Source organism: Aspergillus lucknowensis (genome assembly GCF_044049455.1).
Source record: "Aspergillus lucknowensis strain CBS 449.75 chromosome Unknown BJX67scaffold_1, whole genome shotgun sequence".
In the NCBI taxonomy this organism is placed as follows: Eukaryota; Fungi; Ascomycota; class Eurotiomycetes; order Eurotiales; family Aspergillaceae; genus Aspergillus; species Aspergillus lucknowensis.
Window position 1 is genome coordinate 361,281 of NW_027263545.1, and position 25,687 is coordinate 386,967.

The 25,687-nt window shown below is 51.6% G+C and overlaps 9 protein-coding genes and 1 non-coding gene across 10 annotated transcripts; 6 read left to right on the forward strand and 4 right to left on the reverse strand.

Moving 5' to 3' along the window:
* The first annotated feature begins 54 nt into the window (after window positions 1–54).
* On the forward strand, window positions 55–2,019 carry BJX67DRAFT_339242 (zinc-dependent alcohol dehydrogenase). The gene is made up of 9 exons (XM_071027648.1): window positions 55–492; window positions 551–602; window positions 686–767; window positions 862–883; window positions 952–1,032; window positions 1,089–1,182; window positions 1,235–1,285; window positions 1,349–1,605; window positions 1,673–2,019. Exons 1-9 carry the CDS (start codon window positions 258–260, stop codon window positions 1,855–1,857), a joined length of 1,059 nt encoding a protein of 352 aa, XP_070891342.1. The 5' UTR covers window positions 55–257; the 3' UTR covers window positions 1,858–2,019.
* A 110-nt stretch (window positions 2,020–2,129) lies between these two features.
* Window positions 2,130–2,201, forward strand: BJX67DRAFT_t1. The gene has a single exon. It is a non-coding gene; the product is annotated as a tRNA-Arg (tRNA).
* Window positions 2,202–3,064: 863 nt separating this feature from the next.
* Window positions 3,065–6,312, forward strand: BJX67DRAFT_4936 (class I SAM-dependent methyltransferase). Its single transcript, XM_071035083.1, has 9 exons — window positions 3,065–3,472; window positions 3,529–3,660; window positions 3,715–3,731; window positions 3,787–4,040; window positions 4,091–4,165; window positions 4,217–5,498; window positions 5,550–5,688; window positions 5,743–5,945; window positions 6,010–6,312. Exons 1-9 carry the CDS (start codon window positions 3,215–3,217, stop codon window positions 6,110–6,112), a joined length of 2,463 nt encoding a protein of 820 aa, XP_070891343.1. The 5' UTR covers window positions 3,065–3,214; the 3' UTR covers window positions 6,113–6,312.
* A 376-nt stretch (window positions 6,313–6,688) lies between these two features.
* On the reverse strand, window positions 6,689–7,732 carry BJX67DRAFT_4940 (Rer1 family protein). The gene is made up of 4 exons (XM_071035084.1): window positions 7,525–7,732; window positions 7,318–7,435; window positions 6,937–7,236; window positions 6,689–6,861 (listed from the first exon to the last, which is right to left on the reverse strand). The coding sequence occupies exons 1-4, from the start codon at window positions 7,591–7,593 to the stop codon at window positions 6,782–6,784; spliced, it is 567 nt and encodes a 188-aa protein (XP_070891344.1). The 5' UTR covers window positions 7,594–7,732; the 3' UTR covers window positions 6,689–6,781.
* Window positions 7,733–7,959: 227 nt separating this feature from the next.
* Window positions 7,960–9,249, forward strand: echA (enoyl-CoA hydratase echA). The gene is made up of 4 exons (XM_071027649.1): window positions 7,960–8,226; window positions 8,277–8,414; window positions 8,499–9,044; window positions 9,099–9,249. The coding sequence occupies exons 1-4, from the start codon at window positions 8,091–8,093 to the stop codon at window positions 9,146–9,148; spliced, it is 870 nt and encodes a 289-aa protein (XP_070891345.1). The 5' UTR covers window positions 7,960–8,090; the 3' UTR covers window positions 9,149–9,249.
* On the reverse strand, window positions 9,250–11,555 carry BJX67DRAFT_339255 (putative MFS alpha-glucoside transporter). Its single transcript, XM_071027650.1, has 2 exons — window positions 10,753–11,555; window positions 9,250–10,691 (listed from the first exon to the last, which is right to left on the reverse strand). Exons 1-2 carry the CDS (start codon window positions 11,068–11,070, stop codon window positions 9,315–9,317), a joined length of 1,695 nt encoding a protein of 564 aa, XP_070891346.1. The 5' UTR covers window positions 11,071–11,555; the 3' UTR covers window positions 9,250–9,314.
* A 2,119-nt stretch (window positions 11,556–13,674) lies between these two features.
* On the forward strand, window positions 13,675–15,669 carry fgaCat (catalase easC). Its single transcript, XM_071035087.1, has 3 exons — window positions 13,675–13,803; window positions 13,856–13,908; window positions 13,958–15,669. The coding sequence occupies exons 1-3, from the start codon at window positions 13,782–13,784 to the stop codon at window positions 15,386–15,388; spliced, it is 1,506 nt and encodes a 501-aa protein (XP_070891347.1). The 5' UTR covers window positions 13,675–13,781; the 3' UTR covers window positions 15,389–15,669.
* atg15 (triglyceride lipase ATG15) lies at window positions 15,669–17,895 on the reverse strand. Its single transcript, XM_071035096.1, has 2 exons — window positions 17,621–17,895; window positions 15,669–17,560 (listed from the first exon to the last, which is right to left on the reverse strand). Exons 1-2 carry the CDS (start codon window positions 17,834–17,836, stop codon window positions 15,950–15,952), a joined length of 1,827 nt encoding a protein of 608 aa, XP_070891348.1. The 5' UTR covers window positions 17,837–17,895; the 3' UTR covers window positions 15,669–15,949.
* Window positions 17,896–17,998: 103 nt separating this feature from the next.
* Window positions 17,999–20,652, forward strand: BJX67DRAFT_5065 (VPS9 domain protein). The gene is made up of 2 exons (XM_071035098.1): window positions 17,999–18,592; window positions 18,643–20,652. Exons 1-2 carry the CDS (start codon window positions 18,246–18,248, stop codon window positions 20,429–20,431), a joined length of 2,136 nt encoding a protein of 711 aa, XP_070891349.1. The 5' UTR covers window positions 17,999–18,245; the 3' UTR covers window positions 20,432–20,652.
* A 221-nt stretch (window positions 20,653–20,873) lies between these two features.
* BJX67DRAFT_369061 (extracellular mutant protein 11-domain-containing protein) lies at window positions 20,874–24,239 on the reverse strand (the record flags this gene model as incomplete). Its single annotated transcript, XM_071030708.1, has 2 exons — window positions 20,874–22,385; window positions 22,962–24,239. 2 exons carry the CDS (start codon window positions 24,237–24,239, stop codon window positions 20,874–20,876), a joined length of 2,790 nt encoding a protein of 929 aa, XP_070891350.1.
* Between the last annotated feature and the right edge of the window lie 1,448 nt (window positions 24,240–25,687).

Below are 25,687 nucleotides of genomic sequence, written 5' to 3' on the forward strand. Positions count from 1 at the left end.
ACTAACACTAAGCGAGGCCCTGCGAGCTCCTGATATTCTCGAAAGATACGAGTATCTCTTGTGCCATATCAAGTATATAAACTCCTCCAACACCCCGTTACGCGGCGTTTCCAAGCCATTTTCGGATATAAATCATACTCCCCGCACTCGATTTCCTCACCTACTGTCTCTCTGTCCTACCCCGCACCCAACCTTAAAATCAACGAGAGATCGAAGAAAGCGAAAAGTTGAAAACACGACATTTAGAAAACGGCATCATGGCCCTAATACCAACAACCCAGACCGCAGCTGTTATCCCTTCCTCTGGAGCAACACTAGATGCCCACCTCGAGATCAAGAATGATCGACCGGTTCCCTCCCCCGCGGCGGGTGAATTACTCGTTAAACTGGAGTTCTCAGGAGTGTGCCACTCGGATGTGCATAGTGTCCGCGGGGAGACGCCCATGTTAACGGATGTTGCGGGACATGAGGGTGTTGGGACAGTTATTCAAGGTACCTGCTACCTTACGTACATCTTAGGACTTACGTAGCTCAAAATCTGATCATATAGTGGGTATTGGGTTAGAGGAAGAGGTCTGGATCGGGACAAGGGTTGGTATAAGGTAGGTCTGTCATTGTTGCTACCACGCTGTTCTTTCCTTCTGCTGCGCTGACAGGGCAACGATTAAAATGTGGACTGCTATAGGTGGCTATATAGCTCATGCCTGGAATGCGAGATCTGCGAGAGGAATAATACCGCCTGTCCTTACCAGAAGAATGCTGGTGCCGTAAGTCCTCCCATTGTCCCGTCCGCATTTATCCCTGATGTGGGGTATACTACGAGACAGAACGGGGCTAAATTGGGGCGAAACCATTCTGCAGAACGTTCCAGGGACATTTCAGCGTGCGTAGCTTCCAGTCCCTCCAGCGAGGCTAGGCGTTTGTGCTCTGGGCTAACGTGCTGTCTTGCAGAATACATCGTCAGCCCCGCCGCGCATGTCACTAAGATTCCCCCGGAGCTACCCCCGGACGAAGCAGCACCTTTGCTATGTGGTAAGTTCCTATTGAAATCGTAAAGGACTTGACTCTGACAAGTTTTTTCACAATAGCCGGAATCGCCATGTACTCGTCCATCATGAAAACGAAAGCACGTCCTGGAGACTGGATTGTCCTTCCAGGTGCCGGAGGAGGGTTAGGGCATATGCACGTCTTCGATCTAACCCGTGACATAACACCTACTAATTTTGCCCGGTAGGGGCGTCCAAATCGCAGTGAAAAAGGGATTGAAGGTTATCGCCGTAGATAGGTAGGTGCATCACCCCGAGAGTCCCTCGATATCAGCTCGACAAGGACATAACCTGAGCGGCAGCGGTGAAAAGAAAAGACAGCTCTGCCTCAACCTAGGAGCGACAACCTTCCTCGACTACAAAGTCGACAACGTGGAAAGCTCCGTGAAACAGCTGACTTCTGGTCTCGGCGCTCACGCGGTCATTTGCACGGCGAATGGCGAGACAGCCTACGAACAAGGTATGCGACTACTTCGTCGCCTTGGGGTTCTCGTTTGTGTCGGGATTCCCAATGTGCCATTTCGGTTGCCGGCGACTCCGCTCGACATGATTGTTAAGGGTTTGTGGCGCATTCTCTCGGCTATCCGGGTCCAAAGTTGGAGGGTGAGCTGACGACGTATCTATAGGTCTTACCATCGTAGGAAACTCCGCTGGTACGGCCCGGGAGATGGACGAGCTAATGAAGATGGCTGTGACGGGAGATGTGAGAGCTCATATTGAGTGTTTTGACTTCGATCGGATTGATGATGTGATTCAGCGGCTGGGGAGGTCTGAGATCGATGGGCGGGCTGTTATGCGGATTCCAGGGTAACTCCCAATGATACTGTAGCAGCTGTGAGGTTATCCGTTAAATAAGCATGCGAAAGATCTTCGAACGAGAGATGGAGTCCTGTAAGCGGCGCTGCTCCACAAACGCAGTTACATGCCTGCGAATTGATGCTCAGCGGGAGGAAAGGTGATCGGAATAGATGGGAGCAATCGATGACTCGTTATATTCTCCTTGCAGTGGAGCAGGTATTGGGCCAAACTCCTAAAATGAAGGATAGCTTATCAAATAGGCGTCAGTCAAGCACAGCTACCCAAGGCCGGCTGGCCCAATGGCAAGGCGCTTGACTACGAATCAAGAGATTGCAGGTTCGATCCCTGCGTCGGTCATCTTTTTTCCCCCTCAGACCTCCAGACAGAGGATCTTAGTATCGTGTGATAGCGGGGGGTTTTTTTTTGAGACCGGAGAGATGTCATCAGCGGCGAAGCTGGATCCTGTAAAATGCTCTTCCGGGGAAGGCGGATAGTGTGGTACTTTAGATCACCACCTTTGTTCGTCGTGGCAAAAATTTCGAGGAGTATGAGGAGATCCCCTGCTTTGGACTGGTTAGTTAAAATGTTCCCAAAAAGATTCACTCGTCCTTTATCGATAAGAAGTGGTAGAACAACCTTTTAATTTGTCTCTCCTCCACCGAAATTTGTCGTGATGGCAAATCGAGAACCGGTGGCCGTACGGAATCCAGAAGCCAAAGTGTGCTGGAAACCTGAGCTGTGATTGGCCAACACGAATATAGAGATGATGCAGCCTTCTTCCGGACGTTTTTGGACCGATTGCTTCTCCCTTCATCTCTCCTCGACCGGTTGCCACACATGTCTCCACGCTGCTCTCCTACTTGCCAGCTCTTCTCTGGACCCCGAATCCGTGCATATGTCTGCAGGTCCTTGAAATAGCTGCAGAATGACTCCACCTCGACCGCGGATCCTGAACCATATCCTCGTGCACCACACTGACTCTAACTCTCTTCCACCCCCGGGCTGTGTTACGGGGCCAATTGAAAGATAATGGAGCTAAGATCGTCCGTGCATTTTCCTCCGCTGCCATCCACTCAATTCCGTTTCTAGTCAGTGTATCTCTGTCCTTCCACCTGCGGGCCCATGTGTGTTCCTGATAGGGCAACGGCTCGTTCACACTCCCAAGTTGCCTCGAGGTGTTGGGAGCCAGCGTTGTCGACAAAGCGGCCCTGGTGGGGCATAGCGGGCATGAAGGCGCAATCCCCCTCCCCCGATATCGAGCGGATGCTGGAGGGGTATTTTATTCATGAAAATGCCCCTCCCAACTCAATCATTTCTTTTGAGGCAGTCAATCACTTCTGTCAGTCCCACCGTGTTTGCCTTCTTGCGCCATGAGCTCTCTCACCAGCGCTCCTGCTGGTTTCTCCCAGAGCGGTGTTGACCGTCTCTATGTCTCCATCGCGGGCACTGCCTTCTTTGTTTGCGCGCTGGTCGCAATTGTCCTCCTGGCAGCATCGCGGAAGCGCAAGGTAGACGTCAACCAAGGAATCTTCAGTTACCTGAAGTTTATCTATGCAAACTTCTTGAAACCCCATGACAGAAGTGGAAGTAGCCAACAGGACGCACTGGAGAGCTTTTACAAGACGCAAGTACGAGGCTGCCTTCTTGCTCGCCGCGTTTCAGCGTGTTAATTACAATATCACAGGCTACTGTGTACGATGCCACCCGCAAGCGGCTTCTCCGTGGCCGTGAAGACATGCTAGGGCTTGTTGCTGCTCAACTCAAGTACAAGGTCGATAACAAGGAGCTTCATACCGGGAAGGCAATTTGGGTTGATGTAAGATATTTTTTCTACTTAACTTGTCTCTGTTGAACTAACGACTGGGTTTAGATTGGTGGTGGTACGGGGTGAGCATTGGCATGCGCATCGGAACCTACCAAATGGTCTCTAACGTGGCTCTAGGTACAACATCGAAGCCATGTCCGCGTTCCTGCCCGTCTCGGAATTCTTCTCGCAGGTTTACCTCGTCGACCTCTCCCCATCACTCTGTGAAGTTGCCCGACAACGTTTCGAGCGCCTGGGATGGAAGAATGTTAGTGTTGTGTGCCAGGATGCACGCTCATTCCGTTTGCCAGAGGACTCCATAAACCCTGGAAAGACTTCTGGTGCCACCGCGGATCTAGTTACAATGAGCTATAGCTTGTCAATGATTCCTGGTGAGCTGTTGTTACCAAACATACTCTATATCGCCACTCATAGTTTGCAGATTATTATAGCGTCGTGGATTCGTTGGGACGACTGGTGAAGTCATCCGGTCTGCTGGGTGTCTGCGATTTTTACGGTAATACTCACGGCAATACTCCGCCAGGAGAGATGCTAATCAACCTTACAGTCCAAAGCATTGTCGATGTCTCTTCTAGGAACTACATTGGTGGCGCCTTTAACCGACATGTCAATTGGCTAGGTCGTGCTTTCTGGCGCGCCTGGTTTGAGGCGGACCGTGTGAACCTGGACGCTGCTCGCCGAGACTACTTGGAATATCGGTTTGGGACCGTCATTTCTGCAAGTGAGCGGAATTACCTTCTTGGCGGCATTCCTTACTATATCTTCATCGGCTGCCAGAAGGACATTTCCCGGGACCAAGCCAGTCGTGATGCTCTCGAGAAGTTGGATGCATCATTCACGGAATCACCTTACTTGTCTCCAGCAAACCATCGCAAGAATATGGACAAAGCCGTCGTCAAAAGCACGCAAGAGATCCACTCCAAGGCGTATGAGTCTGCCGTGATCAATTTGAGCGCCAACCTCCCCCTTCCCTCGGCCTTTTACCAGAACCACCATTACCGTATCTTCTACAACGACCTTCTCCCGAAGCACACACAGTTCCAAAATGAGTATATCTATGCCTTCAACTGGGAAGATCCCCGAGTTGACCACAGACTTCTAAACATCACGCGTGATGACGTTATCCTTGCCATCACAAGCGCTGGTGATAACATTCTTGACTATCTGCAAAAGAGCCCGCGCCGCGTCCACGCAGTCGACTTGAACCCGAATCAGAACCACCTCTTAGAGCTCAAGGTCGCCAGCTTTATCGCTCTTGGTCACCGGGATGTCTGGAAGATCTTTGGCGAGGGAAAGCACCCCGAATTCCGCAACCTTCTGGTCTCGCGCCTAAGCCCTCATTTATCCAGCCAGGCTTTCCAATACTGGCTTGAGCACTCCCAGGTATTCACCACGGCTTCTGGAAGAGGGCTTTACGAGACCGGGGGTTCACGGCATGCAATCAAGATGGTTCGGTATCTCTTCAAGATCTTCGGGTTGGAGGGCCAGGTGAAAAAGCTCTGCGAGGCTCAGACCCTTCCAGAGCAGCGTAAGATGTGGCCCCAGATCCGGTCGGTCTTAATGAGCAAACCTCTGCACTGGGCCGTGGTCGGAACTGAGTGGTTCGCATGGAAGGCAGCTGGAGTTCCCCGCAACCAACGAAACATGATCGTTGATGACTACTTCAAGCGCAATGGCCTCACTAAAGAGATGAAGGTAGCAAAGGACGTAAGTGGCAAGTCGATCTGGGAGTATGTCGTGGACACGTTGGACCCAGTGGTCCAAGAAACGTTGATTAGCAACGACAACTATTTCTATTTCCTTTGCTTGCAGGGCCAATTTTCACGCAGGTGAGATCATCAGGTCCTTCGTCTCATGCCGTTTGCTGACTAGCTTTACAGATGCCATCCCGCTTACCTTTCTCCCCAGGCTCATGTCAAACTAGCATCTCCGGGTGCCTTCGACGGCCTGCGTATCCACACAGACGAGATCAACGAGGTCATCGGACGGATCAAACCCCAGAGCCTCACAATCGCTGTGGTAAGTGGTGACTCCGCTGCCGAGCACAACTCTATTCTAACTCAATCGTATCAGGTCATGGATTCAATGGACTGGTTCGACCCGGAGGGTACTGAAGCCAGTGCTCAGGCACGGAAGTTCAACCATGCTCTGAAGATGGAGGGCCGCATCCTCCTCCGCTCGGCGAGCATTGAGCCCTGGTACATAAAGCACTTCGAGGAGAATGGCTTTACGGCTCGGCGGGTCGGGGCTAGATTCTCAGGCAGCTGCATAGACCGGTATGCTTCATCCCACCTACGAGAAAGCGTCGTAAAGGCCTCGGCTTGGCTAACAATCAAACAGGGTGAACATGTACGCATCCACCTGGATCTGTACAAAGACAAGTGAACTTGAGCGCCCCGTACAAGACAAGAGATCTAACAGTGTGGAATACCTCGAGATCTAAACGAATTTCTTTCTTTTCGCAGGCGGATAGTAACTACTACATGCTATTTTACGTTGACCTTATATGCCATTGACACTTCCCTCTGAGATTTTGAAGACTTTATACCCCACCTTTGCTCATTTTGTTATGTGCACTGGAGTGGAAATCTGGTGACAGGACGCAGTATACTTATGATTAGATTTATGATAAAGAAGGCATTTACCAAGCAGTGATACCTGGGTTATGCCTCACGACTTTTGTCTAATCACTCTTACCAACATCATGCACGTAAAGATACACAGCTCTATGGGCCATATGGCACAACAGTCAGCATTAAGAATGCGCCAAAAAAAAAAAAAATTAGACCCGGGAAGTTAGTGTCACGGAACTCTCTGTACAATAGGACATAATTGAATAAAAATGGTAAATAATCACGAGAAGTTGCCACCAGGAAGGGGACAAGAAAAGTATGCATTCCACGGTAAGTCCCTCCGTTGTCCTCCATATCAGAATAGCTCCGGTGGCGCGAGGCCAGTCAAGCCAACGGCACGCACACCCACTAGAAAAACAACAAGAAACTATCATATATGCCCAAGAACATCCGTGACGAAAGATGCAAATGCCATCACTTCATCAGATAAGGGAGGAGGAAAAAGAGAAGTCGGATGGAGGGGGTCATCCAACCCGTACTTATGAGCGGCCGTATCTGGCCTTTCCAAAGGAGAAGGGGACATAGCGGTACTTGATCATATGCTGGATCTGTCGTCGCACTGTAATTCGGAATTATATCAGCAATCAACCACACCAAACATAGCAAAGAGAACCAGAGACGGAGGGGGACGCACTCGTCAGAACAAACAAGATAATCCAGTAAACGACCAAAACGGGCCAGAAGACCGGAATATCGAAGATGGAGAACCAGCTGCAGACGAAGCCAATGACGATAGCCCGGGTAGCGGAGTGCCAGAACTTGAATTCGGGGAGGCGGCGGATGAAGGGGCGGAACTCCTCGTCTTGTTTTGTGGGGAGGCTAGCGCCTGCGTCGCCGTCTTCGAGGCCTTCATCTTGTGTGAGGGAGGGATCGAACTTGGGCTGGAGGAAGAGGAGGAAGAGATTGAGTAGGTAGATTCCGAGGGTGTATGCAACTGTTTTGTTTGCCGTGTTAGCGGGCCAGAGAATCGGTGATGAAGAGGCCATGGATGTAGCCAGGGAGAAAAGTCACATACCAATGTACCACCCTTGAGCAAGAATGATCCTCAAAAAGAAGATGAGGAGGAGGGCAACGGTGCCAATCCAGCGATAGGCTGTGAATGGCGTCGAGGCATCGAGGTAAGTTTGGTATTGCTATACCGATAATCAGCATGCGCCAGGTTTTCCCTCTAGTTCTTCTCCTGAAAAATCTTCGCCATTCAAGAGCAATATCAATAACTTACCCTGGCAAGCTTCGATGTCTGGGCGGACACTGCGGTAAACGGCGACTGCTCGGGTTCAGGGACATCCATTCCGGCGGTTCAACAAAGGACAACTCGGAAGGAGGAACGATGAATCAAGTCGGAGAAGAATAGCGCACTCTCAGCACCAAAATAAAGTATTCAGACGGATTCCGGGGCAGTTATGATGAGCGGATGTGCAAAAGTTGTCCACTTTCCAAACGGCAGGCGATTGCGACTTCAAAGTTCCTCGGCGCAGCGCTAGACCGTTTCGGGATATGCTAAGCCACAGCTGCACTGTTACGCCACAATGTCCGCCTCGGGCGTCCGACAAGCACGTTTGGACACCGGGTTTTAGCTGACTCAGCAATTGACAGTCACGTGAACCACTTGTTACCTCGGAACAAGCACGGGCTCGCAAGCAGGGGCGGTTTGCGTCGGCAATGCGGGGAACCACCTGAGCTCTCCAGAATCCAGGTCTGTCTCCTTGAGCTTTTCCTCCTCCAACAATTGCAGTTTTAAAACATTGCTGTTTCCATTTTCCTTATTCCAATCCCTCTCCTATCACCATGTTCGCCTGCCAGTTCCCTCGGTTCGTCACCTACAGACCTGCGACTTGCATCGCTCGGGTCCGCCTGTACTCTTCCGCAGCTCCGAGCTATAAGCACATCCTCACCTCGACCCCAAAGCCAGGAGTCGGCTTGAGTACGTCAAAGCAACCCAAAAGTATTCAATATACTAATTGCTACCACAAGTCACCCTTAACCGCCCGAAGGCCCTAAACGCTCTCTCCAGCCCCCTCTTCACAGAAATCAACGATGCGCTCTCCAAATATGACGAAGACAAGGATATCGGTGCCATCATCATCACGGGAAGTGATAAGGCTTTTGCCGGTAAATATTTCTGCGGCCCTCGTTGGCCCTTGTCCAGAATATGTTTGACGAAGTGGTCGCTAATGGGTATGGTGGTGTGAAAAGCCGGCGCGGACATCAAGGAGATGGCCCCTCTAACATTCTCAACGGCCTACACGACAAACTTCATCGCCCCCTGGTCTCACCTCGCGAACGCAATCCGTAAACCTGTTATCGCTGCCGTCTCCGGTTACGCCCTTGGCGGTGGATGCGAGCTCGCCCTCATGTGTGACATCATCTACTGCACCTCAGGCGCGACCTTCGGGCAACCCGAGATCAAGCTGGGTGTTATCCCCGGTGCGGGAGGATCGCAGCGTCTCACCCGTGCTATTGGAAAGAGTAAGGCGATGGAGTTGATTCTAACTGGGAAAAACTTCAGCGGGAAGGAGGCCGGGGAGTGGGGGGTTGCGGCAAAGGTTGTAGATGGAGGGAACGAGGAGGTTCTTGGGGAGGCGATCAAGACGGCGGAGACTATCGCGTCGTATAGCCGGGTGGCAACTGTTGCGGCAAAGGCGGTTGTGAATAAGAGTCAAGAGTTGGCCTTGAGGGAGGGGGTTGAGTATGAGAGGGGAGTGTTCCATGGGCTGTTTGGGAGTAAGGATCAGAAAATCGGTACGTTTCATTCCCTCACATGGGTATCTTGTTTAGTAGACTGACCGAGAAAAGGAATGACTGCGTTTGCGGAGAAGAAGAAGCCCGAGTGGTCCCATGAGTAAATGCGCAGGGCACATCAAGGCGGGCACGGGGATTATATTGGAACGGTTGATTATATTCAAAGGCATTATTAAATACAATTCGTTGCCTCATAAAATATCATATACATTCATTAGTTTGCATATTCAATGCGACTCTGTGTAGTGGATGTGATCGCGAGGCAGTAGTTCAGAACACAGGTTGCTTTTCTGGATCAGCTGGGCGTAGTCTCTGGCTTTGGTAATTCTCGACCACTTGCCCCTCAACGGTCTCGTCGAAGACGTCAACCTGGGTGCTGCCGAACTTACGCGCGCTGATACGGCGCTCAAAGAGAACGTCTAGCTCGGCAAAGGTACGACCCCTAGGTTCTGGTACACGGAAGTAGGTGTAGATAATGCAGAGGAAGCAGATCCCTCCCCAGAAGAGACCGGCGAAGTTGCCCCAGTCCCATTCGCCCGGGTTCAGCATGTACGGTGTCAGGACGCCGCAAATGATAGCAACGATATTGTATAGAATACGGCCGAGGACGACAGTCTTGATTTGCAGACGGCGGGTGGAGATCTCCGCAACGAGGGAGTATGCCACAGTTCCGACTGACAATTGGTAGAAAAGAGCCCAGATAATCATCATCGAGCCAGTTGCGAGAGAGGATTGAGTCCGATGGGCTTCCGGGACTAAGCCGAGGAAGCCCATGACCAGCAGCATGACGCAGAGGCCACAGAGACCATAGAGGTAGAGCTTGCGGCGGCCAATACCCCAAGTCATAAGGAACCACGCTCCGAAGACACCGGCCATGTTAATGCCGTACTGTCCCATCGCAAACGAATATGCGGTTGATGGGTCCAGCCCAGCCTGCTGCAGGAAATAGGTCGAATAGTTGGAGAATGAGTTCCCGCTGAGGTTCTGGATAGCCCAGACCATGCAGACAATTTCCGTGCGACGCAAATCTACCCCCTTGAAGCAGTCTATATAGCTAGCGCCTGACGTGATCTTCTGTTCCAGGGCGGTAGTGTGAACCATCATGGAGATTGTTTCGTCCGCATCGAAACCGGTATCTCGGTTTGAGCTCGTTAGTCGTAAGAGTGCCTTTTTGGCGTCTTGAGTCCTTCCCTTGCGAACTAGCCACCAGGGTGACTCGGGTGCTAGGAAGATTCCGATGAACAACGGCAACGGCCACATCCACTGGAGCCCGTACGGAATGCGATAAGCCCATTCGTCATGGCGGTCAATCATGGACCGAATCACGCCGACTCCAATCAGCTGTCCGAGTCCCCAGCAGAAATTAACGTACGTGGTAAGATAATTGCGCAGCGCAACTGGGCAGACCTCCGAAGCGTAGGTGATTGTAAGGGTCTGGAAAACTCCCCAAGGTATACCAGCGAGAATTTCGGCAGCCAGAAGTGCTTGGACATTAGGAGCTGTGAAAAAAATCGCTGTCCATGCGGTAATGAGAACCAGACATGCCATAACCGTGTACCGATAGCCGAACTTCTCAGAAGCCCAACCGTTGATGAGGAGACCAATGATTTCGCCAACGTACGCGCCGTTACTTAAACCAGATTGCCACTAGAAAATCACATACTTCCGTTAGCGAACAACGTAGACAATGCGAAGAAAGGAGGATTACCCTTGCGGGAACCTGATAGGTGCCATCCGACGACATCTCCCCGTACTTGCGATTGAACTGGTCGAAGGCGTAAAAGTTATTGACAAGAGAAATATCATAGCCTTCCATTGCGATACAGGTAGAGATTATGACGCTCCATATGACAGCTTTGGGGTAAAGTTTGATTCCCTGCAGCAGGGTCATCTTCCGCTCCTTTTCGGCCGCCGTCTTCGCATTCTCGATAATCTTCGCCATGGTTGTTGGCGAGTCCTGGCGGTCGTGGGATGACGCCTCACCTTTGACCGGGGAGATCACATCCTGAGGCGTAGAGGACTCCATGGTGCGAGAGCACTGGAAAGCAGTTGTGTCCAACTAAGAAAAGGAGCTGGCAATGGCCGACTGGCTCTGCTGGGAGACGGATTGGTAGAGATTTATATCCGCGGCGGGGAGCTGGGGAGAGGGTCCACACGTATCCACCGTCGCGAAGATTTCTCCCGAAGACGAGCGACTGAGCAATCGCATCGAAGGATTGACCAGAAAGCACGCGACGCTAGTGCGAAGCGAGACAAATGCAACGGAAGGTGACATTTGGAGAGTTGGAGTTTGTGGGGAACAGACCACTCGCCATGGAGGGAATTGCAGCCAAGCCGTGAGTGGCCGGCAGATCAGATGACTGAGCAGAGGTCATTCATTGACTTACTCAGACATTCGTTTGTAGAGCGGCTCGCCGGGGGAAAAAGGCATGGAGGAATGCTCCAAGTACACTAAGCTCGAGAAAAAAAAATGCTCGGACATCAAAAATCTTGGGCGTGCGCGATGTCTACAATAGGGACAGACGGAAAGGCTTCGTCCTAACCGCTTTCGGTAATGTCCGGCTCCTCCAGACATATTCCAGCTGTTTCCAAGCATTTCGAGAAGAGAAGAGGAGAAGAAAAAGCATCAGATTGAGGGTATCCTCTTTTGACCGAACCCGCGCGATAGAGGACTGCCGAAACACAAAGCGGAGTACGACCGAGCCTATCTGGGAACTTGAGGGTTCCAGAAGCGCCGTGAGAAGGTTTCTCAACCGAAAACCTGGGACTGTCTTCGCTGAATCTGCAGAAGATCATTGAGTAATAATAACTGAAAATATACTCTGTGCTGTTCTGGATCCCAAAGGCATTCTTCCGGCCATGATCACCTCCTTAAATAAAGTATACCCGCTGCCCTGTTTGCACCCTATTCATTAGTCACAGCACCACGGCTCAGCGGCCGATGCTGGAAGGTGGTTTTGTAGCTTGCACGGCTCCCGGTGACCTTCTCGGCTCAAGGACTAAAGGAGGGCTGTATACTATCATCGTGCTGACTTTCTTATAGCAATGCATTGAAAATTTTTGTAAGCGATTCGCAATGCATCATGCCCCACGCCTTTGTGGCACCTCATGAGGGCATCATAAGATTCTCAACCATGGGTTTGTGCTTCGTAGCACCCAGGCTCTCTGATCATGACTCCTATCCCATGGCCCTGACACTGAGTGGTCCATCTCCACAGCCTTTGAAGTCATAACCCCAAGACCTCAAGTGATCCATTAACATCTGGGTTTGACGATACTTGCCAGGCCCGAGCCTCCAATGTGCATGAGTAATAAAGAGGGACGAGCCATCCTTGATGGTTGATGCACATAGTGTGTCAAGAGATACTGCCGCGGCAGCCAGTGGATTGCACCTCTGGAGCAGGTTTTGTCGGTTCTGGAGCCGAGAGCACATATTGAGGTATGGTATCTCAAACAGCAGAGCCTAGTTCGAAATTTTCGATGAGGAGCTCACAACGTCCACTCACAGCGATGCTTCGAGTTAATTAGTACAGGGGTTCCAGGCTAACAGCTTTTCACAGAGTAGACTCGGAAAGCCTGCATCAAAATGCTCAATGTTCGCCAACTTGATCCATCACACTGTTCGGGTGAACCCCCGAAAATGGGATGGCTTAGTCAACGTATAATTTATGTCTCCTCACAGCGATAGAAAGTCGCATGGATCTTGACTGAGATTCACAGAAAGAACAATTGCCCGACGGTGTTCGGTCTTTCCAGCCGACTATCTCGGGCTGTGCCAGATTCCTCGAAGCCGAGAGGAAGTTCTTCGACGCCGAAACGTACGGCAAAAATTAGCCGCACTCTTGACGTGTAAAGGAGAAGCTTAATACCGGAGCAGCCGCAGAGAACCTCCGTCGATTCTGCGAAAGATAATCACGGCCGGCGTCGGCGCTGTGACATGGAGAACCCATGGAAGCAGTTTGAGCTGGGGGTGGAGTCCTTAGTCAGTGGAACAGGCCAGACACAGGGATCAATGTATGACTTCAGATGATTCGAGGAAATCTGAGGCTGGAACTGGAGAGGATGCATGAGGGGAACCATGATTCCCCAACAAATACAGTCTGGCTGGGTTGACGGGGCCTGGGGGAACGTAAATATTGCCTATTTTGGGCAAAACATCAAATTTGGGAGCATTCCCGGTGTCGCATTCTCGGGAGAAAAAGAGAAGGAGTATGCGATCCATCCACTCAATTGCTGAGACAGGAACAGCGGAGGCTGTTTCTCGGGATTGATGGATTATTGCTCTTGATTAAACACTTCCTGAGCAGCCCTCGCCGGTTTGCCGGTCCAAGATTGAACACAGCGGACGTTTCCCTGCGGAAAGCTCCGACATCCGACTCTGCATCGAGCTGGGAGAATGGGCGTATTCCGCGGAGAGGGCAATTGTCCTGTGCGGGGGAGGGCGAAGTTCGGCCTGCCTGGGGACCGCGGACGCTGGAGGTTGGGAGCACTGGAGATCGGGACGGCCTTCCGTTTTTACCATGGGGAGCCACTGTTGACCTTTTCAGGCGTCGTAATTGGCTGGAGCTGTCTATACAGATTTTCGAATTTGACAGCAGTCCAGGCACTGACCCGTCATACTCCCCTCACGCCCTTCCAATAATATAAACCCCGCGCACCCTTTCCATCCCTATCGAGCGCCCCCGAATTTTCTTCTCCCCCCTCACGCTCCCCTCGAACTTCTTCAATACCGTCACCATGGGTCAAGACGACGAGAAGAGTGGGTCCTTCTTTTGCTCTATCCTCCGAAATTGATTCTAACACAGCTCAAGAGACCTACCGCTACAATGAGACTCCGGTCTACACCACCTCCAATGGCTGCCCGGTATGTCCATCCACAATAAGGAGAGCGAGACATATGCTAACCAGCATAGGTGATGGACCCCCAGGCCTCCCAGCGGGTTGGGCCGAATGGACCTATCCTTCTGCAAGACTTTAACCTCATCGATATCCTCGCCCACTTTGACCGTGAGCGTATCCCCGAGCGGGTGGTTCACGCGAAGGGTGCGGGCGCCTATGGCGAGTTCGAGGTTACCGACGATATCGGCGACATCACCGTCATCGACATGCTGAGGGGTCTCGGGAAGAAGACGAAGACGTTCGTCCGTTTCTCTACCGTTGGAGGTGAAAAGGGCTCCCCCGACAGTGCTCGCGACCCTCGGGGCTTTGCCTGTAAATTCTACACTGAGGAGGGGAACTGGGATTGGGTCTTCAACAACACCCCGGTCTTCTTCCTCCGCGACCCTAGCAAATTCCCCATGTTCATCCACACCCAGAAACGCAACCCACAGACCAACCTCAAAGACGCAACTATGTTTTGGGACTACCTCTCAACCCACCAAGAGGCTGTTCATCAGGTCATGCACCTCTTCAGCGACCGTGGTACCCCCTACTCATACCGCCACATGAACGGCTACTCCGGTCACACCTACAAATGGATCAAGCCTGATGGTACCTTCAACTACGTCCAACTGCACCTCAAAACCGATCAAGGCAACAAGACCTTCACCGACGCTGAAGCTGGCCGTCTCGCCTCCGAAAACCCAGATTGGCACACCCAGGACCTCTTCAATGCTATCGCCCGCGGCGAATACCCCTCCTGGACCTGCTACGTCCAAGTTCTGAGCCCAGAACAAGCCCAGAAATTCCGCTGGAACATCTTCGACCTAACCAAGGTCTGGCCCCAGTCCGAAGTACCCCTCCGCCGCTTCGGCCGCTTCACTCTCAACAAGAACCCCGAAAACTACTTCGCAGAAGTCGAGCAAGCCGCCTTCTCCCCCTCCCATATGGTCCCCGGGGTCGAACCCTCCGCCGACCCGGTCCTCCAAGCCCGCCTTTTCTCCTACCCAGATACCCACCGCCACCGTCTCGGTACAGCGAATTACCAATCAATCCCCGTCAACTGTCCTCTCCGGTCTTTCACGCCCTTCCACCGCGACGGCGTCATGAGCGTCGACGGCAACCACGGTGCCAACCCGAATTACCCCTCCACATTCCGCCCTCTGCAGTACAAGCCCGTCAAGGCCTCCCAGGAACACGAGAAGTGGGCTGGTGCCGTCGTGACCGAGCAGCTCCCCGTAACAGATGAGGACTACGTCCAGGCCAACGGCCTCTGGCAGGTTCTGGGCCGTCAGCCTGGGCAGCAGAATAACTTCGTTGGAAACGTTGCGGGACACCTATGCAATGCCCACTCGAGGGTCCGCAAGGCGACGTACGGCATGTTTCGTCGCGTGAACGCTGATCTCGGCGCAAGGATTGAGAAGGCCACGGAGGGAAAAGTTAGCGATGCCCGGGCTCGTCTGTAATCATAATTCGAATGGACAATGCACGCCTTCCGGCCCCTAGATTAGCGCTGAGAAATTATGACACATTATTCTCCTATCTGCCTATGTACTCTTCATCGTCGTCCATCTAGATGCGCTCAGTCGATACCGGACACACTATTCTTCCCTTGGCATTCTTCAGTTGTCCGGAACTCTCGTGCGATAAATATATTTCTGTTAAAGTTGCACGAAGATAACGAGATCAATTAGCAAATATTAGTGGTTATGGGTATGAGCCAGTGGATTGCGAGTAACTCTGTGTCTAATGCTATGGGTGTATGCTAGATGGGCGGTAACTTGGTATCTAAACTCCTCTTAGGTGCTCTTGCCAGTGGTCCGTCTTGGGATACCTGAAAATACCGGTGTACCTACGTAATGATGCAGGTGTATTTAAAAGGCGGGAACAGCCAATGCAATTCCAATATTGAAAAGAACGCCAAGTCCGAATCCAAGGTTATCTGGAAGAAGGTACGCTGAAAAAGTGAGATTCACGAGTCGTATACGGTCGTAGCAAACAGTGTTTGCTGTGAGGACAGGCTGACATTAGAGAGGAAGAGCTGGTGCAGGTGTGATGATGTGGCTCGCAGCGGTTGCAGTGTCCCAACAACCCCAGAAGAATCCCGGGTCTTCACATGTAGAAGTCTGTGGCGCGGAGGTTGGGGGGGCGGTTGTTGACGTGGGGTCGCGACAGCCAAACCACCCCGGATCCTTGCAAGTCGTGGTCGTGGCGGTAGCTTCGGTGGTTGTTGTGACCGATGTGCTAGTTGGATCCTTGCATCCAAACCAACCAGGCGTTTTGCACGTTGAAGTCGTTGTAGTGGTGGTGGTTGTTTCGGAAGTTGTTGTAGTCTCATCGAGACATCCCCACCAGCCGGGAGTTTTGCAACTTGTCGTCCTAGTTGAGGTAAAGGTGGTCGTAGTTGATGGCGGCGAACTCGTGGTAGTGCTTTCAGACCCGTTGCTCCGGAAGAACTTCCATAGCTCGCAATCGTAGCACTCTTCTTCTGGTGCGCAACGTGGAACATCATCATATACCTTGAGGACATCCGAGATAACGGATTTTATACGATGAGTGCCGATTGCAACACGCCATCCTTTGTCCGCGACTGTGTCATAAACACACATTTGGCCAGTGTGGCACGCGGATTCCATGGCATAGCCACCCCAGGTACAAACAGAACTAACCCCATTGCAAGTCCCCATGTACACAGGGTCGGCAGTATGCCCGAAGTGGTATGACCCAGTGAATTTCCGTGCCTGGGGTAATCTCGGATCGATTCCTGGGGGAGCAGGGAGGCCCAGTCGGGCCGCGGGAAGTGCTTCAGGAATGGCTTCAAAAGTGACAACGGGTATTCCAAACGTTAATCCAAGAAGACTAGCCATAGCACCACCCAAAGAATGGCCTGTTAGCCAAACATTCGCGTGCGGATATAGTTCAGTGACGTTCGAGTATAAGTCGAGAGAAGCACGATAATAACGGTTCTCGTCGTTCATGGCTTCCACAATGCAAGTCAAATTGGCATTGTATGCAGATTCTTGACAATCGCAAACCTGCCGCCATAGGTAGGATCCGCCTTGTCCACAGCAGCAACTGAAGTAGAGGTTGTCGTTCACCTTATCGTTGGTAGTTGTCCCTGCGCCATCGAAGAGAGCAGGGGATGTCCCCTTTAGCGATATAACGATGGTGCTGTTCGTCTTATCGGCATATATGTGGCCTCGGAGCCCATCGTTCTGCCACCCAAAGCTTGTGGAGTAGTTGAGTTTGCCATGTATATCCTCCCAATCTTCGGTTCCGGGTACCTCAATGTAGTCATTTGCTGTCATCTTCGCGAATGTCAGAACAGTCTCCCGATCCGTAACGTTGGGTCCTGGGATAGTGTCCATGGCCCAGTCCGATGACGATAGAGCAACCGCCGACCCACTGTCTCTTGCGGCCGCTAAATGTCCCTCAATCACCGAAAGACGTCGATCTGCAAGTCGTTCAATAGTGACGGGCTCGGAAGAAGCGATGAGGGAGACGTGAGGAGCGGCGACATCGGATTCTTCAAGTCCATCTTCCGACACTGTTCGAAGTTTGGTATGTGGTTTGATGTCGAGCCTCCTGTGGAGTTCGGGATATTCGTAGGCCCCTCGCTGGACGATATGGCGAAGGGACTAGATTAAGTGTTAGTAACACTAAACGAACAAAAGAGCTGAAATTAATAGAAAGCGTACAAATTCGTGCACTCCAGAAACGGAGGGGCTGTCGGCGGAGGGGCTGTCGGCTAAGGGAATCTGTGGAGGAACGAAAGGTGGTGGCGGGCGGGATTCAGAGTATAGAGGGTGATAAGCAGAGACAGCGCTGGGAAGGACGGCGAGGGACATGAGCAGGCTGGAGAGACTCATGTCCTTCAGCTGTCGTTTCCTTGTGCGTTTGTAAAAAAGCCCCATGGTAAGATACAGGCTATAATGATGCAGAAACGAGTGAAAGAGGGAATAGGGATCCAGACCCAGAGAGCTCGAGGCGCTGACTGACTCCGATGCGGGCGAAGAGGAGGCGATCACGTGGATCCCGAGGATCGCGTCACGAGAAAGGGTCCCTTGAGGCTCCGTCATTCCTCCCGTCAGCTTTGTCGGCAGGACAAGGTCATGGGCAGGCACGACGACATGCCCGGAGCTGGTTAAGAACTTTCCCTTATTCCACCTTTCGTTGAAACCGGGTCCTGCGTCGTCTGAAGCTCTGCAAGCAGCTTCTGAGGACGCCAGCATTGCTCCAATCTTGCTGCGGGGACACCTTGCAAGCCGCACAGCACGAGAAGGTCCCCCACTCTAAGAACAGTTCATTTACTGCTCCAGAGCCATGTCATCCGGCACCTCCGCTGATAGCCCCAGAAAGCCGCATCTTCATGCGACTCGCTCGTTTCCTCGGATGGACGGCTCGAGGACAAGTAGTTCATCCATTCGCTCAAGGGCGAAGACCATGCAGTCCTTCGCGATTCCAGAGACGGTAGACTCGGAGGCTCTCCCTCTAAGCCTATCAGGAAATGAAGATGAACTGGAAAGCAGACCGGATCTATTCGAGAAAGCAGGCGCCTCTGGACCATCGGGAGATGATGGGCTACGGGGTGAGGAAACTTCTGTGCTCTCACGAAACGTACAGAATCAACCGGAGGAACTACCAATAGAATTAATCAGCCTTACTGATCGGTGCGGCCTCTCTTTCACTTCTTTTTTTCAGCCGCTAATTCCATGAATAGCTTCGTCAGTTCCTTGAGCGCCCGTGTACACTCCTCGCCCCCTACAATAGAAAGAATATCAGCCCTGTTCCAAGATTTCTACCTCCGAGCGGAATCCCATATAGCCACTCATATATCTGCACTTGCCTCTCGCATAAATCGTGACCGATCGCCATACTCCCCCAGTCGTAAAGAGACAGACGCCTCCAGCCGTCAGATGTTAACGGCCACGGAAGTGACTGAGAAACGGATCGCTCGAAAGCTTCTCGCCTCCAAACGCGTTGATCTGGAGGAGGTTGTAGAAAGGAGAGTCTGTGAAAGCGTCTATGATAAGATTTGGAGACATAAGAGCACGTTGGATGAAGTTAGAGATGAAAAGTTGCGCTCCAAGACGGCAGCGCTGCTCTTGGTTGGGATTAACCTACGGGAGCTTGGAGTTGACATCGACATCACATCAATTGACGAGCAAAACCAGAAAGAGGCTGATGACTGCCTTTCAACCGCCCGCGAGTATCTCGAGAAGATGAATGACGAAAGGTATCCACTTGGGAAGCTTCGGCACCTTGCTGCTGCTCACAAAGCTATTGTTGATGCGTTAACTAAATTGCTACCATCTTCTTCCTCAGCCGACGAGATCCTACCAGCTTTGATATACACACTTGTCACTTGCCCACCGGAGGGCATCCACATTATTAGCAACCTTTCGTTCATTCAACGATTCAGGGCGGCGAGTAAGGTTGACGGTGAAACCGCATACTGTCTGACCAACCTTGAGGCCGCTATAAGCTTCTTAGAAAATGTGGATCTCTCCGAGCTCCGTGCCGATGAGGGACAGGCAGAAGCTTCCAGTAGTGTTGATTCGGCTTTACCTGCTGACAATATTCAGCCACCTCAAACAGTGACAGGGGCGTCAGCAAAACTATCTGTGTCTCCTGTCACTGCCTCTGCAGAACACCCCAAGCCGATTGAGAAAGAGCCATCAAGCACGCTACCCCAGCCAGGCCCCGCACCGACTCAGCAAGGGCGCCTAAATACCCTCTTTCAGCCACCTGCTAAGGTTCTTGGGGCGGCTAATGACGCCGTACGTAACACTGCCGATCAAGGGTTGAAGAACATTAGCGCCACGCTCGACAGTAGCTTCAACTTCCTATTCGGCCGACTCAGGGAGTTGCAGTCCAACCAACTCCCTGGCCAAGATGGTGCAGGTCCTATCGTGCCGAAGACCCTAGCGGAGGCGAGGCGTCTAGTTACGTCCACCGACAAATCTCAGTTGAGTAAGGAGGCAGATGTGGACGGTAAGGAGCTGCCAGCTTCGGAGCAATCTCGCTCAAGATCCATTGGCTCCAAAGCGGAAGATATGTTCACAGGACTCGTCAGTGGGCAGCGGACCCCTCGTGACCGGAGTGCGGACAGCGTGCGGACGCAGGGCAGCTTCCGGGCGTCTGTAACTGCGTCAACCCTACCTAATGAAACCCGAGGGCTGAGTCCAGGCTCCACATTACCGATCCCGACACCTTTAGAGTCAATGAGGAATTTTGGAAACACCCTGAATCCGCTCAACCATATACCAGGAATGATCAGGGGCTTTGGTCGAGCTACTCCCGAATCACCTGCGTTATCATCTCCTTCCATCCCTGATCGGACAAAGGCAGCATCATCCACACGTGAAGCTAGGATTGATCCGCCGATCCAACGTTTCCTCCAAATGCAGGATGCCAGAGACCTTACCATTGGGGATGTAAGCATCTTACTGGAAGATTATAAGCGGATATCTGCGGCACTTTTAAAACAGGGCTTAACTCCCAAATAATTTCCCTTCACCTTCAATATGGTTAGACAAATCAGCATCAAGTGCTATTGGCCTTGTCAACGTCCAATTCCCTTTTTAGGGTTGAACAACTGTCTAAATTTTCGGCGGCTTGCTTCCACTAACACTACTGTTTTGTCAGTGATTCAGGGTACATTCTCCCAATGGAATATATGGGAACCTTTTAGCATCAGTTGGAGTTATGCAATGTTATAATAGCGGATATACTTCTTCAATGGGGTATATTCACACGCTGGTAAGACCTAAGCAACTTATTGACGAATGAATCATAGCAACTTCTCAAACAGATGTTTCACAACAGACAAACATAGTTCTCCAGCATAGCCGAGAGATTCCATTCCTACACTCAGGCGTGGATGGTGTAGTCGTAATCATGATCAAATATGAAATGGGGGAAAGCGGAATCTCAGAGAAAGAGACACTCTTAGGGCGAACGCCCACGCAACACCTCAGCACCACCAGCCCTCATCTCCTCAAATTTCGAGGCAAGCTCAGCGGACTGCTCCTCGACCAGCTCGTTTCTTCTCTTAATCTCAGCCTCAAAAATAGACGCTGTTTTCCTGCGCGCATGACGCAACTCCTTCATCTTCGACATCATCTTGCTAAACCGTTCGATCAGAAGGTCGCCATGCTCCTCCCATTCATTCACCGAGAGTTTGGCGAAATACTCCGCGCGCTCGTTCTCGGAGAGTCGCAGAAGAAACGAGACTTTATCTTCATCCTTTTCTTTCTCAACAGGAAGCTGCGGCTCAGTTTCTTTCACGTTGGGAGTGGGCGTTTTGTCGAAGGGTTCCGCTTGTAGTTCCGCGAAGGACTTTGTACATAGGATTTCGGGTGGGTAATCGGGCTCGAGGTGGCGTTTCTTGGTATTGGATGTGTCTGTCCCGTTTCGCCTTATAGAGGTGCGCCGTGAGAATGGGTCGTTCATTGAGGAGTCGTTTTCAAGATCGTCGAAATTCGTCATGTCGAATACGTTAAGGGACTGCATACTGTCTGGACGGACGGCGTCCTCCTTGAATAGGCCCAAGCCTTCTTCCGCATTTCGGGGGATGCCAACCGCTTTGCTCGTCTCCCTATCTCTCTCTCTCTCCTTTCGAGATTGGGTTCTGGTGAGGTTGGGACTGCGCCGCGTCGGGGTTAAATCCAGCTGATCGAGGAGAGATGGTTTGGGGGGACTGAATCTAGTCCTCGGAGTGGTAGTCATGCTTCGCGTAAGCATCACTTTCTTACTGCTGCTGGCAGGGAGAGCCTTCGGGGCAGATGGGACCGGAATATATGACGGATTTTTTGAGGGCTCCACGTGTGCACCCATATCGGTCGATTGATAGGTATTCCGGCTAGCGGTCCAGAAACTCTGGAGGCGTCTGCTGAGAGGCTCATCAACGGCACTGTATCTAGGTACGTAGCGTTGATCATCTGTATCATTCGATTGTTCGTCGTCGCCAGCCGCAGAAGTGAGCTGGCTTGCATCGTCGACTTCGTCCAAGTCGAATCCAGCAGATTTCAGAGCACGATCCCCTAACCCCTCGTACCACTTGGAGTCATGGATACGACGAGCGTTGCGCAGATTACGCGGCGGCGACGGCGATGGCGACGCCTGTGGTGGATGCTGGGCGATATCCACCTGCTGAGCATTCGCATTCGTGGAAGGCGAAAAGCGGTATTGAATTTCATCAACGCCAATTACACTTGTTGCGGCAATAGTTGATTCGTCGATCCCCTCTACATCTGTGTCGAACGCGTCCTTGTGTGCACGTTTGTCTGCCTGACCCTCCAGGGGTTCATGAAACTGCGAGGCATACGGCTCTACTGGACGGTGTCGGTTGGCGGATATCGGTACAGGCGCAACCAGAGTTGTGGCAGGCACCTCGACCCGTGCTTGCTCAGCCAGGGCCTGTCTTGATTGATTCGATGATTCATTTGCGCGAGGCTGGTGCTGGCGGTTTTCTTTCGAGTGCACATAGTCCCCCACACCCATGGTTAGAAGACCGAAGCTGGATGGGGGGAGCCTAAAAGATTTGGCGAAATATGCAGGACTGAGTTATTGGATGGATGAGTTTGATGGCAAAGTATTGCGTGCGTTCCAATTGGCCTCTTGTGGATGGTTTCCCAGGTTGGGGAGGGAGAACTCATTGCTGGAGTTGTTCAGGCATGGTGTCGCGTTGGGAACCTTGGATCCTCAGGCACGCCGAGCTTACCTCATGCTCAAACGCCAGCTCCAGCAGCGCAATGATATGAGGAAAATCATTTGTGTTGTCTGGTTGTCATTTTATTATCTCAAGCATGGAAGACTGTGATTATTTTCAGCTGGTAGATCTCCGATCCCCGCCCTGGTGAATATGCAAGTTTTTTTTTGTTACAAATAGTACAGCACTACTATGTATACTTTGGTACTGGGCGCTAAGCACGGTTTGATATTTTACATGTATCCGAGAAAAAATCAATAGGGCTCGATAGCGTGAAGGGAAATCTGGTCGTCGTCGATATGCAAGTTTTCGAGTTTAGAAGTAACTCCTTGCTTCCGCCGGCGAGCCTTTTCCATGAACTCTTGCGACTTCTCCAGTTCGGTCTGCCTTTTCTCCATGGCTAGTCTCCGCGCTCGTCTGGCTTGGATGGAGTCCGGTTGCGTTTCTGTGGACATAAAATCATTGTCGCTGTCATAAATGCTGCTCCTGTCATCGATATCTTCGTGATTTCCTTCGTTGTTTTCTCTAGCAGGTAAGCTGGACACAAGTAGGTCGGCAATCCACAGGGAGACCATACTCCGTAGCTCAAGCAATTCCGGACTATCCGAATATGGCGGCGATGCAATAATCTCGTCTACCCTTGCGGCAATCTTCTGAGCCTCGGTCAATTCGTTTGCTCTGATGCTAGCCGCGAGACTGTGATATTTCGTTCGCCAATAATTACTACTATCAGAGTCAGACCCGACATCCTCGTCGCCCGAGGTGTCTCTGAATGATTTCGGGTCTCTTCCCTCGAGTTGCCTCCGCGCTGATATGCTCTCTTCCTGCGTGGCGTATATCCAGAGACCGAACATAGCCGGGTAAAAGTGCAGTGGGCTTATAGCATTAGGCATCGTCTTCTGATAGGGATGTTCGACGATGAGCGTCTCATAGTACAGTTTGGCGTCCTCAAAGCCTTTCCTTGTGAAATATTGTCTGGGAAAACCGTGACCCTCAGGTAAGTCGCGAGAACTTTGACAGCTTTTTCGTAGCAGGATCTCGGCACCAATTCCCCACCGGTCTTCTGTACGCACGTCGATTGAGTGACCGCTGAACTTCTCGCGGATAATCAGACCCCATGCCCGGCCCGCACGGATAAAGTCGCCGTCAAGAAGACACCGATGAAGTATGGACGTAAGAACCGCGAGGTGGTGGAGCCGAATATTCCCCTGGTATGCGGCAGACTGAGGAGCATAGATAGGAGGCGAAAGAGATGACAGCTGCTTTAGAATTGAATGACGGTTATTCACCTTTCGACTCCCCTCTTTGATCGCACCATGTGGGAAATGTCCACGAGGCAATTCCTCGTCAGGACTGAGACCAGCAACCCGACGCTGGTGCGCTTCGTCAGGCGACAAGATCACAGAAGGTGCAGAGACTCCTAGCTCTGAAACGACATCCGTAGCCCGACCATCGTTATCATCATTACTATCCTCGCTGTCACCTTCCCCAGAATCATACCGCTTGCGCTTTCTATATTCATATTTGGCAACACGAACACTGGAACTTTGTTGCCATAGGGGAAGTGGCAAGGCGAAGGCTGATGCCGAGGGAACAAACGCCATCGGGACCTCCTAAAGGATCCCTCAGGAAGCAGTAACACTTCCCCTGGGGACTTCCAGGTTAGGGGATCTGCATGGAGTTGTAGCTTGAAGGCAAAGCAGAATATGATTCTTCTTTTGTTTCTTAGTCCATGTATCCTTTTGCAGGAGGCAAGTAGGGTCAGAACAACGGAAAGGGAGTGAGTAGTAAAGAAGATTGTAACTTTTCGCAAAAGTCAAGTCTGCAAATGATGTTCTCGTCGAAGGCACCCACTTGGAAGGCAACTTGCACTCAATGTGACTGTATTAATTCATGAAGAACCGAAACTCTGTCACCTGATCATCAGGAACGTGGTCAAAAGAGTCCTAGTGCGCCAACAGACCAGGTATGACTGTTTTTAACTTACATGCTGGTAATTACTAATACCATATAAGCCACGAACCAAAAGTACCAGCAGAAACTGCCACCAAATCCAGTGTCTTTGATGCTGTGGCAGTCTTTCTTATGGTCCTGGTTCTTCTGAAGCTGTTTGTCTTTCTCATGTGAATCATGCCACATAGATTGACTCCCAAGTCTTCAGACCCGGGCTGAAACTGGATCAGAGAAATACTTCGTAATACAACATGGTATGGCTGTAATCACCTTGTACCACTTGCCAGTGGTTGTCCAAAAGGAGCAAGGTTATCGCTCATGGATGGATCTGCCTCCACCATCTCCGTCACATCATCTGCCATCAGCATCCATCTCCTCATTTCTTCTCCTGTTCCAACCCCTCCTCCCCATCGTCTCTTTGACGCCTTCCTCTTTTTTTCCACCGATCTCTGCCTTGCTCCTTACCACTTTCTCATCGTTGTCGTGTCGATTTCCGACAACACGTGTGTCCGCCGACCTTGCGGAGCGCTGATCGACAGCTGGCGCTTGCCGTCTGTTCATCCCTCCGTCGCTCCATCGCCCACTCATAGAAGTAGTACTCGATCGTTATCTACTCCCCAAACCGTGGCTTATTAGTGGCTTTCTCAATTCAACCGCAGCCGCCGCAGCCTTGAGCGTCACGCGCGTGCGCAGACAGCTGAAGGCCCAAAAGGCTGCGCGGCCTGCTGCCTTACTTCCGAGCCCAAGCCGACAAGGAATAGGAATTTTCGAACCATTTTGAGAGGAGAAGGAGTTTCGGCGTCCCCGGATATTACCAAGCTCGAGTTGTCCGATGGTAAGTGCGTCTCGAGGTGCGGCTGTTTCGCTCGTCCGAAAACTGCCTTGGTATATTTGATCCTGGTGATGTCGTTAAGGGTGCAGTCTCGAGTATTTGGGCACCTTTCTAACATACTTGACTGTCTCTTTGTTGACTATTATCGATATATTGGCCGTCCACAATTGTGCTCTTACTAATGCTCGACATGATGTTAGTCATCTACGTGCGGATGGCAATAGGCGGTTTATAAACTCCCATCGCCTCGCCTCGCCCGACCTGTCG